General features: G+C 41.1%; 1 protein-coding gene across 1 annotated transcript in view; it reads right to left on the bottom strand.

The window, feature by feature from the left end:
- The window catches only part of EVPL (envoplakin), a 110,308-nt gene that overhangs the window by 54,608 nt on the left and 41,107 nt on the right, over positions 1-14,593 (bottom strand). Inside the window, exons 3-7 of the mRNA XM_082271435.1 lie at positions 13,339-13,493; positions 11,218-11,341; positions 7,846-7,968; positions 5,160-5,198; positions 4,341-4,502 (exon numbers count right to left, since the gene is read on the bottom strand). Of these exons, the coding sequence (XP_082127561.1) occupies positions 4,341-4,502; positions 5,160-5,198; positions 7,846-7,968; positions 11,218-11,341; positions 13,339-13,493 (603 nt within the window). The remainder of the gene's footprint in view (positions 1-4,340; positions 4,503-5,159; positions 5,199-7,845; positions 7,969-11,217; positions 11,342-13,338; positions 13,494-14,593) is intronic.

Below are 14,593 nucleotides of genomic sequence, written 5' to 3' on the forward strand. Positions count from 1 at the left end.
ACTGACACTGGACTGGTATCCTTGCCTGGAGAATTGCATGCACTGTTGCTGACCAAGTCCCTGCCTGCTGCCTGGACTCAACTCCTGTGGACAACTGCGCTTCTAAAACTACAGGTAAGCTTTTGTTTACCCTTTGCTCAGCAGAATGTATTGTGGGGTGTAATTCATGGTAATTCATGGTATGTGCATGCTATGTGTCTTTGCATGTTGGGCCTCTGTATGTGACCTGACTGCGTAAAAGTCTCACACATGTGGTATCGCCATACTCAGGAGGAGTAGCAGAATGTATTTTGGGGGGTCATTTTTGCTATGTACATGCTATATGTTGTAAATATCTTATAAATGGACAACTTTGTGTAAAAAAAATGCGTTTTCATTTTTTTTCCACATTTTCCGAAAGATTCTGGAAAAAAATGACATGTTCAAAAGACTCATTATGCCTCATAGATTATACGTTGGGGTGTTTGCTTTCCAAAATGGGGTCATTTAGTGGGCTTTTTCATTGTGCTGGTGCTCCAGGGCCTTCAAAAGTGTAATAGGTGGTTGAGAAATGAAAAGTGTATTTTATGCTCCGAGAACGCCTGGAGGTGCTACTTCAATGTAAGACTTCTGTATGTGGCCTGGCTGTAAAAAAGTCTCACACATGTGGTATCGCCATACTCAGGAGGAGTAGCAGAATGTATTTTGGGGTGTCATTTTTGCTATGTACATGCTATGTGTTGGAAATATCTTATAAATTGACAACTTTGTGTAAAAAAAATGCGTTTTCATTTTTTTTCCACATTTTCCGAAAGATTCTGGAAAAAAATGACATGTTCAAAAGACTCATTATGCCTCATAGATTATACATTGGGGTGTTTGCTTTCCAAAATGGGGTCATTTAGTGGGCTTTTTCATTGTGCTGGTGCTCCAGGGCCTTCAAAAGTGTAATAGGTGGTTGAGAAATGAAAAGTGTATTTTATGCTCCGAGAACGCCTGGAGGTGCTACTTCAATGTTGGACCTCTGTATGTGGCCAGGCTGTAAAAAAAGTCTCACACATGTGGTATCGCCATACTCAGGAGGAGTAGCAGAATGTGTTTTGGGGTGTAGTTGTAAGTATGCATATGCCATGTGAGAGAAATAACCTGTTGAATATGACAATTTTGTAAAAAAAAAAAAAAAAAATTAATTTTGCAAAGAATTGTGGGAAAAAATGACAACTTCAAAAAACTCACCATGCCTCTTATTAAATACATTGGAATGTCTACTTTCCAAAAAGGGGTCATTTGGGGGTCATTTGTACTTTCCTGGCTTGTTAGGGTCTCAAGAAGTGAGATAGGCTGTCAGTACATTAGGCGTGATCAATTTTCAATGATTAGCACCATAACTTGTAGACTCTCTAACTTTCACGCAGACCAAATAATGTACACTTATTTGGGTTATTTTTACCAAAGATATGTAGAAGTATACATTTTGGCCAAAATTTATGAAGAAAAATTACTAATTTGCAAAATTTTATAACAGAAACTAAAAAAAAAATGTTTTTTTTTTAAATTTGCGGTCTTTTTTCATTTATAGCGCACAAAATAAAAAGCCCAGCGGTGAATAAATACCATCAAAAGAAAGGGGTGTGTGTGATCCCTGCGCTATCTGAGGTGGCAAGAGGATCCCTGCTGCAGCGCCACTGGGACTGATACTAAAGCAGTAAATGATATAATTAAAGGAGTAGTGGTGCGCTTCAAGGATCAGCTCTCATGGATCTCTATTTGGGTTGGTCGCAGTGGTGTGTGTAAATCTTGATTTGAAGGTGCTCGGCGTGATAAATATATTCCAAAAAAATTAGGTAATGAAAGTGCAGGTGTGTCAATCAAATCAATGCGTGTGTCTATAAATACATAGATCAATGAATATCAAGGTGTTTTTTTTTTTTAAATAAATAAATATTTGAATACGGTGTATGTTTTCGATGTGTGTATCAATAGATGAATAGATAAATAAATAAATATCAGAATACTACTTCTTTGCCAGTGACATCAATAAATAAAATATATAAATCCGGTGTTAGTCTTCAATCTAATTCATAAACAGTAAAACAAATTAATATATGTGCTCAAAGTAAAGTGCTACATGCAATTTCTATTAAAACAGTGCTAGAAAAGATATCTGTGAATAGTTCGATTGCAATCCTTCAAATACCAATATTAACTGAGATAGTCCAAAAGAAAAAAATATTTTAAATATATATATAGAGAAAATCCAAAAAAAGCTTGTGTGAATACGTTCCTCGCTTATATCCGTGCTTCACTCATGCAATTAAGTGACTTACAACCTATTTAAATCCAAACGCCTCCTGACAAAGTGACCATACACAATATACTGCAGTACATCTAAAAAAAAAATGTACTAACCACAAGACATCCGTTGGAGATGGTCCACTTCAGTGCCTAATATCCAACATTAATCAGACTCGCCCAAACGGGCCGGACCTGATCCCCCCGGATCACAGCGCTTCCCTGGACTGTGCGCTCCGCTCCTCCCAATGCCGATACCCCGCTCAGCGCAGATAACGGTCTTTCCATCCGAGTATGCCCGCAGTCCGTACCCGATCCGTCGCGATTCTCTCCCCCACTCTCAGCCTCTCTCTGTTCTTTCTCTTTCCCCTGATACCCCGACGGTACTTACACGCCACTCGCCACAGTGGCGTGTAAGTACCGTCGGGGTATCAGGGGAAAGAGAAAGAACAGAGAGAGGCTGAGAGTGGGGGAGAGAATCGGGACGGATCGGGTACGGACTGCGGGCATACTCGGATGGAAAGACCGTTATCTGCGCTGAGCGGGGTATCGGCATTGGGAGGAGCGGAGCGCACAGTCCAGGGAAGCGCTGTGATCCGGGGGGATCAGGTCCGGCCCGTTTGGGCGAGTCTGATTAATGTTGGATATTAGGCACTGAAGTGGACCATCTCCAACGGATGTCTTGTGGTTAGTACATTTTTTTTTTAGATGTACTGCAGTATATTGTGTATGGTCACTTTGTCAGGAGGCGTTTGGATTTAAATAGGTTGTAAGTCACTTAATTGCATGAGTGAAGCACGGATATAAGCGAGGAACGTATTCACACAAGCTTTTTTTGGATTTTCTCTATATATATATTTAAAATATTTTTTTCTTTTGGACTATCTCAGTTAATATTGGTATTTGAAGGATTGCAATCGAACTATTCACAGATATCTTTTCTAGCACTGTTTTAATAGAAATTGCATGTAGCACTTTACTTTGAGCACATATATTAATTTGTTTTACTGTTTATGAATTAGATTGAAGACTAACACCGGATTTATATATTTTATTTATTGATGTCACTGGCAAAGAAGTAGTATTCTGATATTTATTTATTTATCTATTCATCTATTGATACACACATCGAAAACATACACCGTATTCAAATATTTATTTATTTAAAAAAAAAAAACACCTTGATATTCATTGATCTATGTATTTATAGACACACGCATTGATTTGATTGACACACCTGCACTTTCATTACCTAATTTTTTTGGAATATATTTATCACGCCGAGCACCTTCAAATCAAGATTTACACACACCACTGCGACCAACCCAAATAGAGATCCATGAGAGCTGATCCTTGAAGCGCACCACTACTCCTTTAATTATACCATCAAAAGAAAGCTCTATTTCTATGAAAAAAAGGACGAAAATTTTTTATGGGTTGGGTGTTGCATGACCGCGCAATTGTCATTCAAAGTGTGAGAGCACTGAAAGCTAAAAATTGGTCTGGATGGGAAGGGGGTTTAAGTGCAAAGTAGGCAGGTGGTTAAATAAAACTTTTGTTTTCACCTATTTTTCATCTTTGTTGCATATCAGTGCTGCTGATCTCTGGCAGTCTTTTTACAACCACTACCTCTTTATATGCCTGCATTGCAGTATCGGCTGCGCTCGTATCTGTGTGTTAAAAAAATACTTGTAGTCTCCCTGACAGAGTGACAACATAGTAGCAGAACTGAGAGACAGGGGCAGAGTGTAGTCATACTAAAACAGGAAGTGCCTGCACAAACTTCATAGCAGGAGGACCAGGTAATAATTTAATAAAAACTGCAGATTTACAAATATTGAAAATGTACTTTTTAATTAACATCAACAATTTAAAATGTTGGTTACATAACCTGTAGGGACCCTAAGTTAGCCACTTTAGGAAAGGAAGCTTATCAGCATACACCTATGCAACTTATGCACACAGTTTAGCATACAACACTACAACACTGTAAGGTAACATATAGAGCACATACTGTAGGTTCTTTATCATAGTGCACATACCATGGCCTACATTTGGTGGCTACTTACTTCATACTGCCTCCGGATACTTGACAGATCCGGATTTTGATCACTCCAGTCCTGTTTAACGATCTTGTTCTGTTCATCGGTCAGATACATCAGTTCCTTTGTAGATCCATGAAGGTGATTATACAGACTGCTCAGGTGGCGTCCCCGCCATGCTGAATCCTCCTGTAAAAGTGCACGAAGTCAGGCCAAACAGTTATTTTTGGAAATATATTAGCCACAGCAGTGGATTTAAAAAATGTTATAACTTGGTAATTTTAACAGCGAAATATAGACTTCTATCATTTTATTTGATAAAAGTCTATACTGTATCTATTGCTCCAGGTAAATGAACAATTGTGGCTGCCATTGCTGTCTTCCTTTTGAGAATGCTAGTGACCTGGCCTTCCTTATGATCCATAATCCAGAGTCTCCACTGCTATGTGTAAGAAGTACCTTGTGTACCAAGCACAACACCATAGAGCACCCACTACAACACTGCTCTGGAAAATGTAATTGGTGTTTTTGGTCCAATGAAGTACACAAATAGAAATCACCTTATTTTGTCTAACATATCTTGGGCAAGCTTTGGTACCTTCGAAAAAGGGAAAAGAGGCGACTTAGAAAGCAAGTCCTTGGATCCAGTTTATCAGATGGGGGAATAATAGTGGTAGGACATGCTTTTTACGGCAATTTTCCCACCCAAAAATGATCAGTTTGCAGACTTGGGATCACCGTAAGGCTTGAGATTATGTCAGTCAGATTGGGTGATCATGGGTCATCTTGTGTCCATAGTCAGTCTTTGATGGTCTACATTTTCGTCCGAACATATCAGTAACTCACCTGCAGAGTGCGATACTGATTCTTAATGGCAGCATTTTCCTGTAAGTTAACAAAAAAAAAAGTTCTGGTCATTCCACAATAGTAAAGAAAAAGTAATGTCTTACAGAAGATACCTATGAAGACAAAAATTATATAACATACCAATTTTCATGCTGGTAATACTAACTAAACAAATGATGGGGTGGGATCGTTAAACTTTTTTTTTTTTCTTTTACAATACATGGCATGACCTACTATCAAGGGTAACTATAATGTGACGAACACCAATACTTTTATTAGTTAATATTCATTACCGGTGGGTATAAGAGATTAGTAAGTTGCACAACACAGTGGAATTCAGCCTTCATTTTGCTTTCATTCATTCAGCAAACTTTGGGAGATCCATGCTAAAAAGGGTACATGGGTTTTACTCCTTGGTGATCTCTGGACCTCCTTGCCAAGATGCGTTGCTTGCCTTTCCTCTGACATTATGTGTGTCCACACATTGCCATAGCCAATCAGAAAGAATTATGGTCTCAGGGTCAGCCATCAAGGACTGGTGCTGGATAGGCTTCTATGAGAACACCATGCATACAACATGTTTTGTCATTGGACGTATTCCAGTATCAGAGTCTCCGAATCCCCAGTTTTTTATTAAATTGTATGGCAGCCCATACTCACCTTCCCTTTGTTCTTCTGCCACCCTGTTCAGCTGTTGAAAGGTAGGAAAAGTACATTGTACTTCTAGGTATAGAGGAGTTTGTGGCTCCTTCCTTATTCTGCCATATGACTGTGCTGGTGCTTGGCAACTGACAGCTCAGACACTCAGCACTGTCACGCGGGACAGGGTCATCAGCCCTGTGTAAGCTCCAAGCTGTGACTTGTGGTTTACACAGGGTTTCTTATCTTTGCTACTTGCAATCAAATGGTGGCTTGGGGGAGGGATGACAGGGAAGGTGTGTGTAACTGGTATGGCCTGTATTGGATTAAATCTTTCTTGGCAAAGAACAGGCTGATCGAGTGGGGAATGGAGCTGGAGAGAGTCCAGAGAAGGACAACTAAACTAATTAGGGGATTGGAGGACCTTAATTATGAAGAGCGTCTGCAATCGCTTGATTTATTCTCCCTGGAGAAGAGACGCCTGAGAGGGGACATGATAGCAATTTATAAATATCTCAATGGTGATCTCAGCATAGAAAAAAAACTATTCAGTCAGAAGGATTGCATGAGGACTCGAGGGCATACAATGCGAATAGAGGAGAAGCGTTTTAACCTCAGGCAGCGTGGGGGTTCTTTACTGTTAGAGCTACAAGATTGTGGAATTCTCTACCACAAGAGGTGGTTTCTGTGGGAAGTATGGTGGCTTTCAAAAGACTCTTAGACGTACATCTCAAGGTTCAGAACATTCAGGGGTATGAGAGATGATTACGGCTACACACACCTACACAGGTTGAACTGGATGGACTATTGTTTTTATTTAACCTCAACTACTATGTAACTATGTAAAATCCGATAGGGTGGTTGTACAGAAGTTGATTGGTAGATCTACTTCTGTACAACCTCCCTGCCTACACATGGATAAAATTCAGGGGGTTCCTGCTGCTCTGGCCGAATTTCCATCCATGTATGTAAAGTGGTAATAAACCCAAAAGCATACATATATTATATTGCAGTTTACCAATTCCTAGATGTGATGGCTGCAATTATTATTTTTTTTTTTTAGGCTTTTTTTCTTCTATTTTCATCTGGTGATCCAACCCCTAAAGCCCCGTACACACGCACCGATTGTTGGCCGTAAATTTTCGGCCAACGTCCGATTGGCTGATTGTCGGCTTGTTAGTATGATGCTTCCGACAACCGACTGCGACTTTTCGGCCGAACAAAATCTGGTGTGCATGCTATAAAATTTTTGTTGGCCGTCACCAGAACGGCCGATTGTTCTTCAGTCAGTACAGATTTCGGCCGACAAAAGTCAGATGAGCAAGACTGGGCATGCTCAGAGAAGAAAAAACACATGGAAAGTAAACCAGAACATGACATCACTTTTGCAGTTGGTTGTTGTTGGCCGACAAAATTCGTGTGCAGTCTTTAGCACTTTTCAACCGACAGGACAGCACTGGACAAAAGACGGCCGATCGTTCGGCCGACAATCGGTGCGTGTGTACGGGGCTTAAGTCTGTGTGTTGTGTGGAAGTGTGTTTCTGGCCAGATCACCAGGTAAAAAGAGAGGGGAAAAAAGCCTAAAAAAAAAAAAGAAAACAAATGCAGCCACCACATCTAATAATTGGTAAGCTGGAATATATAACATTTTTGAGTTTGGGTTTAAAGCAGCATAGAATTTCAAAGAAAAATATATTTTTTTCTTTCTCTCTATGTTAATGTGAATATTGGGGAGCAGTCCCTATTCATTTCTATGCTGAGCTATGTTGGAGGTCAGTTTAGCAAAATTAAGCAAGTCAGGACAAAGTAAGGCATTCTTCTAAATTGTAGAATGCTGACATGGATAGTACACAGACCATTATGATTTTGGTAAAGCTTTTTAGGTAAAGCTAGTTTTTTTTTTTTTTTTTTTGTTCTTTTCAGTTTTCTTTTTTTCTTTTTTAGTTATCACCGCTATTATTTTCCTTAACCTTTCTTGTGAGAATTGATACTTGCTGTTAGTAACCAATAACGGCAATGAAAAGTAATATAAAGAATTTAACAATACCTGTGGTAGGTTACGGATTTCTGTTCCATATTCATCAATCTCTCTTTGCAGTATATTGTGCTCTGCAATCTGTCGCTCTACATCTGCCAGGCTGGGCCCATACTGGCTTGCATCCAATTGTTTCTACAGAGAGAGCGACATAGTAAAAATCAAAGGTGAAATAAAACTCTGATAGTACAGAATTAGCAGTGAATCGGCATTTGGAGAAATAGCCCTAATGGACATTTTTATGAAATATTTCCAAAGGGTTTGTAATTGAGTTTAACCTGTCGTGTCATCTAGGCACCCCCGTCAGACAGCACATTTAGATCGGTCGGGTATTTATGCTAGCTCTCAGTGCCGAACAAGGCCATCTAGAGCCCAGGGCAAACATGCCAAATTGCGCCCCCCCCCCCAGATGTTTGAGCATTATGTGTTAGCAAAAATCACCTCCCCCCAAAAATAAAATTGAGCGCTAATCTGCGTGCTTACCCCTAAGCATCAATTCCCCCTCATCCCAGTACAAATCCCCTCCCTTCTGAAATCCCTCCTCCCAGCACAAATATTTTCCTCTCCATCTCGAATCCTTTCATTCTGCATAAGCTCCCAGCCCAATCTCCCCCCTCCCTCCCTCCAAAAAAAAAAAACAAACAATTCCCGTTTCCTGGGACAAACCCTCTACTCATATTTCCCCTCAAGCACAAATCCTCCCCCCCCCCCACTCCAAATCCCCCTCTCACCCCCGTCCTCCATTCTAGCACAAATCACCCCCCCCCCCCCGAATTTCTCCTCCAGGCAAAACGTCCCCCCCCCTCCCCGAAAAAAACATCCCTACTAGCACAAATCCCCATCGCAAAAAAAAGTTCCCCTCCTAACACAATTACCCTACCCCCTCCTATCATATCACCTCTTCTAGCACAAACCCCCCAAATCCCCCCACCCCGCACAAATCTTCTTCCCCCATCCCACTTCCCAACAAAAAATCCCCCAAAATCACCACTCCTAACACACCTCCTCAAATTTCCGCTCCTAGAACAATTCTTACCTCCTGCTGCCCCCAAATCCCCCTCCCAATACAAATCCCCCCCCCAGCACAAATTCCCCTCCCCAGTCCTCTATCCTTGCACAACCCCCCCCCCCCCCATCTTTTCTCCTCCTAGCACAAATGCCCCCTAAACATCCCTTTTAGCACAAATCCCCCTCCCTAACCCCCCTCCCAAAAAAAGTTCCCCTCCTAGCAAAAACCATATTAACTTTTTTAGCACAAACACCCTCCTAGTAGAAATCCTCTTCCCTCCCCCCCCCCCTTCTCAACACAAATCCCTCTAAAATTACCACTTCTAGCACACCTACTCAAATTTCCCCTCCTAGAACCAATATTGACCTCCTGACGCCCCCAAATTCCCCTTCCCCACACAAATCCCCTCCCCTCCCTCCCTCCCTCCCTCCCTCCCTCACATGATACCACAGTGCCCAGGGCAGCCGCCCCTCCTGCCAACATCTTGTCCCGACCCTGCTAACTCTATTTAAATATACATGTACCAATTTTCCTAATAAATACATACCTTGATAAATTGGTATTATAATACCTCTTACCTGGAGTTTACCTTGAACAGTAACATAAAAATGACTAGAGATAGGCACTTTTTCATTGATTGCATACTTAAAGTGACACTAAACAATATCCCTATTCTCCAAACATAGTCCATACACATCCATCATTTAACCACTTGACCTCTGGAAGATTTAGCTCCTTAATGACCATGCCATTTTTTTGCTTTTGGCACTGCGTTAATTTAACTGCCAATTGCATGGTCATGCAATGCTGTACGCAAATTTAATTTATATAATTTTACACAAATAGAGCTTTCTTTTGGTGGTATTTGATCACCACTGCGGTTTTTATTTGTTGCATTATATGTTGAAAAAAAAAACAATATTTTTTTACTTTCTGCTATAAAATATTTCTAATAAAACAATTAAAAAAATCGAATTACTTTATAAATGTAGGCCAATATGTATTCTGCTGCATATTTTTGGTAAAAAGCGTATATTCAATGGTTTACACAAAAGTTTTAGCGTCTACAAACTATGGTAAATATACTGGAATTTTAATTTTTTTATTTTCTTTATACTAGTAACGGCAGCGATCAGCAACTTATAGCGGGACTGCGATAGTATGGTGGGCAATCTGACACTAACACTTTTGACACTTTGTAGGAACCAGTGATACTAATACAGTGATCAGTACTAAAAACATACACTGACACTGTGGTAATGGCAATGGCTGGGAAGGGGTTAAACATCTAGGGTGACATTTAGGGTTAATGTGTGCCTAACCAGTGTTTGTGTGCACTGTGAGGTGCTTTTACTAAAGGATGTGCCAATTTTTATTCCCTGCTTTGCAGGGAAACAAAAACTGGCACATCTCCGCGCACTGATCGATCAGCGGGTACCAGCAGTCAATCACAGCACCCGCTGATTGGCTTGAGCTGTGACTAGTCACTGACACGTGTGCCCCCTACCCAGAGGTGCCAGATCACTTACTAGCTATGTGATCTGGCACAGAAGAGCCACTCTCTTTTTTTCCCCATCACTTCCATTTGTTTGTAACAAGCAGTGCATGTTAGTTGCAGTCATGTGCACTGCTCTACGTACACTACAAATCCCATCTATAGTCCATCTCAAAAATTAGCAAGAGAGGGTGGCTATATTGCTACATACAGTGGGACCATACAGAATGGATGTAGCCAGGGCTTTTTGTCAGTAGGAACTCTGGGGAACGCAGTTCCAGCACCTCCAGAACTGAATGTATGTAAAGGCAAGGTTGGGGAATCAATTGTTGCTTGAAGGGATCTACTGTTGAGGGAGGGCTCTATTATTGCTGGCTGCTGGGAAGTCAATTGATGCTGGGCTGGCTGCTGGGAAATCTGTTGTTGCTGCCGGGGGTCTATTGTTGTCGGGGTCCATTGTTGCTGGGGAATCCATTGTTGCTGGCTTGGGGGATCTATTTTACTGCTTTTCTTGTTATTAACAAATTCCATACAAATGAATGACACACCCAGTTTAATCGCATATCGCAGTGCGATCTTTACAGTTCGCACAGGATCGGATCGCACAAGTGTGAACCACTGTGCGATCCGATCCTGATGCGGCTGCAAAAAAGGGTCCTGTGCGTCTTTGCCGCGGGTGCAGTGCGAATTTAGCCATACAAAGTGTATGGCTAAACTCGCACCGCACAGCCGATCGCATGTAATGAAGGAGCAGTGCGCTCCGACATTACATGCGATCACCGCAGCCGCACATATGTGAACCGGCACTTAGGGTTTGTACTAAAAGTTTGCAGAAGCTTTCCTCAAAAGATTTCATAGATGTATTCTGGTCAGACTGTACCTTCTTGTTGTCCAGGATCTGTGGCCAATTCACTTTGGGTTCAGGGGCTTCAATATTGAATTTCTCATACACTTCTCTGTACTCTGCGCACTCACCACTTAGACGCTCATGCAGCTGACGAATGCTGGACGCAAAAAGAAATTGTTTATTTAAAACCATACTTTAGATACCTCCAACAAAAAAGAAAACACTGATAACAAAGAACTATTTTTTGAAAGCAGATTATTGATGTTAAGTGTATTTCCAGACAAAACATGTTTGGGGATTTTGGTGTCAAAACTTGTCAAGTTTTGGGCTGCCTGCCCCCTTTATTTGCAACTAGAATGGTCTCCTTTACAGATAATTTTATACTTACTGGTTTATGTTAGATGGCCCTAAGGCTTAGCCTGAGGAAGGGTGCCATATTACCATAATTATTTGCAGCCAGATCCTCTTATGAACATGTAGTGATGACCTCTACTATTATATAATTGTCTGACTTGCTAATATACAGTATCTCACAAAAGTTTTATTCTATCTTTTCATGTGACAACACTGAAGAAATTACACTTTGCTAAAATGATATGTAAGAGTGCACAGCCTGTATAACAGTGTAAATTTGCTGTCCCCTCAAAATAACTCAACACACAGCCATTAATGTCTAAACCGCTGGCAACAAAAGTGAGTACACCCCTAAGTGAAAGATTCAAAATTGGGCCCAATTAGCCATTCTCCCTTCCTGGTGTCATGTGACTCATTTGTGTTACAAGGTCTCAGGTGTGAATGGGGAGCAGGTGTGGTACATTTGGTGTTATCACTCTCACATACTGATCACTGGAAGTTCAACATGGCACCTCATGGCAAAGAACTCTCTGAGGATCTGAAAAAAAGAATTGTTGCTCTATGTAAAGGTGGCCTAGGCTATAAGAAGATTGCCAAGACCCTGAAACTGAGCTGCAGCACAGTGGCCAAGACCATACAGCGATTTAACAGGACAGGTTCCACTCAGAACAGGCCTCACCATGGTCGACCAAAGAAGTTGAGTGCACGTACTCAGCATCATATCCAGAGGCTGTCTTTGGGAAATAGACGTATGAGTGCTTCCAGAATTGCTGCATAGATTGAAGGGGTGGGGGTCAGCTTGTCAGTGCTCAGACCATACAACGCACACTGCATCAAATTGGTCTGCATGGCTTTCGGAAGCCTCTTCTAAAGATGATGCACAAGAAAGCCCGCAAACAGTTTGCTGAAGGCAAGCAGACTAAGGACATGGATTACTGGAACCATGTCCTGTGGTCTGATGAGACCAAGATAAACTTATTTGGTTAAGATGGTGTCAAGCGTGTGTGGCAGCAACCAGGTGAGAAATACAAAGACAAGTGTGTCTTGCCTACAGTCAAGCATGGTGGTGGGAGTGTCATGGTCTGGGACTGCATGAGTGCTGCTGACACTGGGGAGCTACAGTTCATTGAGGGAACCATGAATGCCAACATGTACTGTGACTCACTGAAGCACAGCATGATCCCTTCCCTTCAGAGACTGAGCCGCAAGGCAGTATTCCAACATGATAACAACCCCAAACACACCTCCAAGATGATCACTGCCTTGCTAAAGAAGCTGAGGGTAAAGGTGATGGACTGGCCAAGTATGTCTCCAAACCTAAACCTTTTTGAGCATCTGTGGGGCATCCTCAAACGGAAGGTGTAGGAGCGCAAGGTCTCTAACATCCACCAGCTCTGTGATGTCATCATGAAGAAGTGGAAGAGGACTCCAGTGGCAACCTTTGAAGCTCTAGTGAACTCCATGCCCAAGAGGGTTAAAGCAGTGCTGGAAAATAATGGTGGCCACACAAAATATTGACACTTTGAGTCCAATTTGGACATTTCAATTTAGGGGTGTACTCACTTTTGTTGCCAGCGGTTTAGACATTAATAGCTGTGTGTTGAGTTATTTTGAGGGTACAGCAAATTTACACTGTTATACAAACTGTACATTGTAGCAAAGTGTTATTTCTTCAGTGTTGTCAAATGAAAAGATATAATAAAATATTTACAGAAATGTGAGGGGTATACTCACTTTTGTGAGATATTGTATGTGTTCCTCTTTTTATGTTCATTTTTATTTTATCTCTCTTTCACTTACTCTTTATCTATCTCCTCTGCCTGGGGGTGTCCATATTTCTTGGCTTTGTCCACATCCAGAAAAAGATCCTTCAGCAGAAGTTCTGACTCCTTTAGGCTCTTGGCATTTTCTTGCTGGTGCTGAAATGATTTCTTCAATGCATAGTTACCAGCATCCTACCAATGAAGAAAAAGAAAACATTGGTATTTGGAAGATTGTATTAACAGGGAAGGAAGGATAGAAAGTAGATGGATAGACAATGAGAAAGAAAGATACAGAGAGGGACAGACAGCAATGGGGGGAGGTGGGTAGCTGCGAGCTATGCTGCATATTTCCCGACAAGGCTGAGTCAAATCTTGTACTTACATGTATTAGGAAGCTTATTTAAGCTGTAGCACTTGTGGCAAAAATCTGTATATGATACTTTTTTTTTTTACTAATGCTATCAATTTTCAGGCCACACTTTTGAAAGATGCTTTTCTTAATCAGGTCTAAAGTAGTATTCATTTACAGTGGGCTAAAGGAAATCTATGGTCACAGCATACACTTTCATGTTATAACATCAGTATTGTAATAACAATACAAGTAATAAATATTCATTATAATCTAATATAAGCTTACTTGAAAAGTTCTGCCTGTCTGCTGGTCATCTCTTTCCATAACTTTCTGAATTCCCTGAATGTTTTGCAGCTTCTCTGCTGTTTACTTTCCTTGTCTAAGAACTACATATCCCATGGTACCTTATTGCCTGTAAGCAGTAATTCCTGTACTGACTCCACCCCCTGAAATTCCTTCTCTCAGCTCTTCTGTAGTGTAGAACAGTGGTTCTCAATTCCGGTCCTCGGGACCCACTAACAGGCCAGATTTTAAGTATTACCTTGGGGGATGCAGACTAGAATACTGCAATCACTGAGCAGCAAATTAGATCACCTGTGATGTAATTTAGTTATCTTGCAAACCTGGCCTGTTGGTGGGTCCCGAGGACCGGAGTTGGGAACCACTGGTGTAGAAGGCAGGCTCTGTGAAACGCGTAACACGCAGTGCCTACTCACAAGGCACAATGAATATGTGTTACAATATTCAAGGAAGTATATGTATGGGGATCTTCACAAAGTATATGTACAAACTTCAAGATCATTCAAATTATAGGAATAGGCTAGAAATAATTGAAATACAATGTGGAAATGAATATATGATTTTACATTTTGATCATAGTTACTTTAACAAAATGCAAGGCCAAATTCTACCCCAAGGTTTTTAAAACATTCAGGACCCT

The sequence above is a fragment of the Pelophylax lessonae genome (genome assembly GCF_965119305.1).
Source record: "Pelophylax lessonae genome assembly, chromosome: 11".
Classification (NCBI taxonomy): domain Eukaryota; kingdom Metazoa; phylum Chordata; class Amphibia; order Anura; family Ranidae; genus Pelophylax; species Pelophylax lessonae.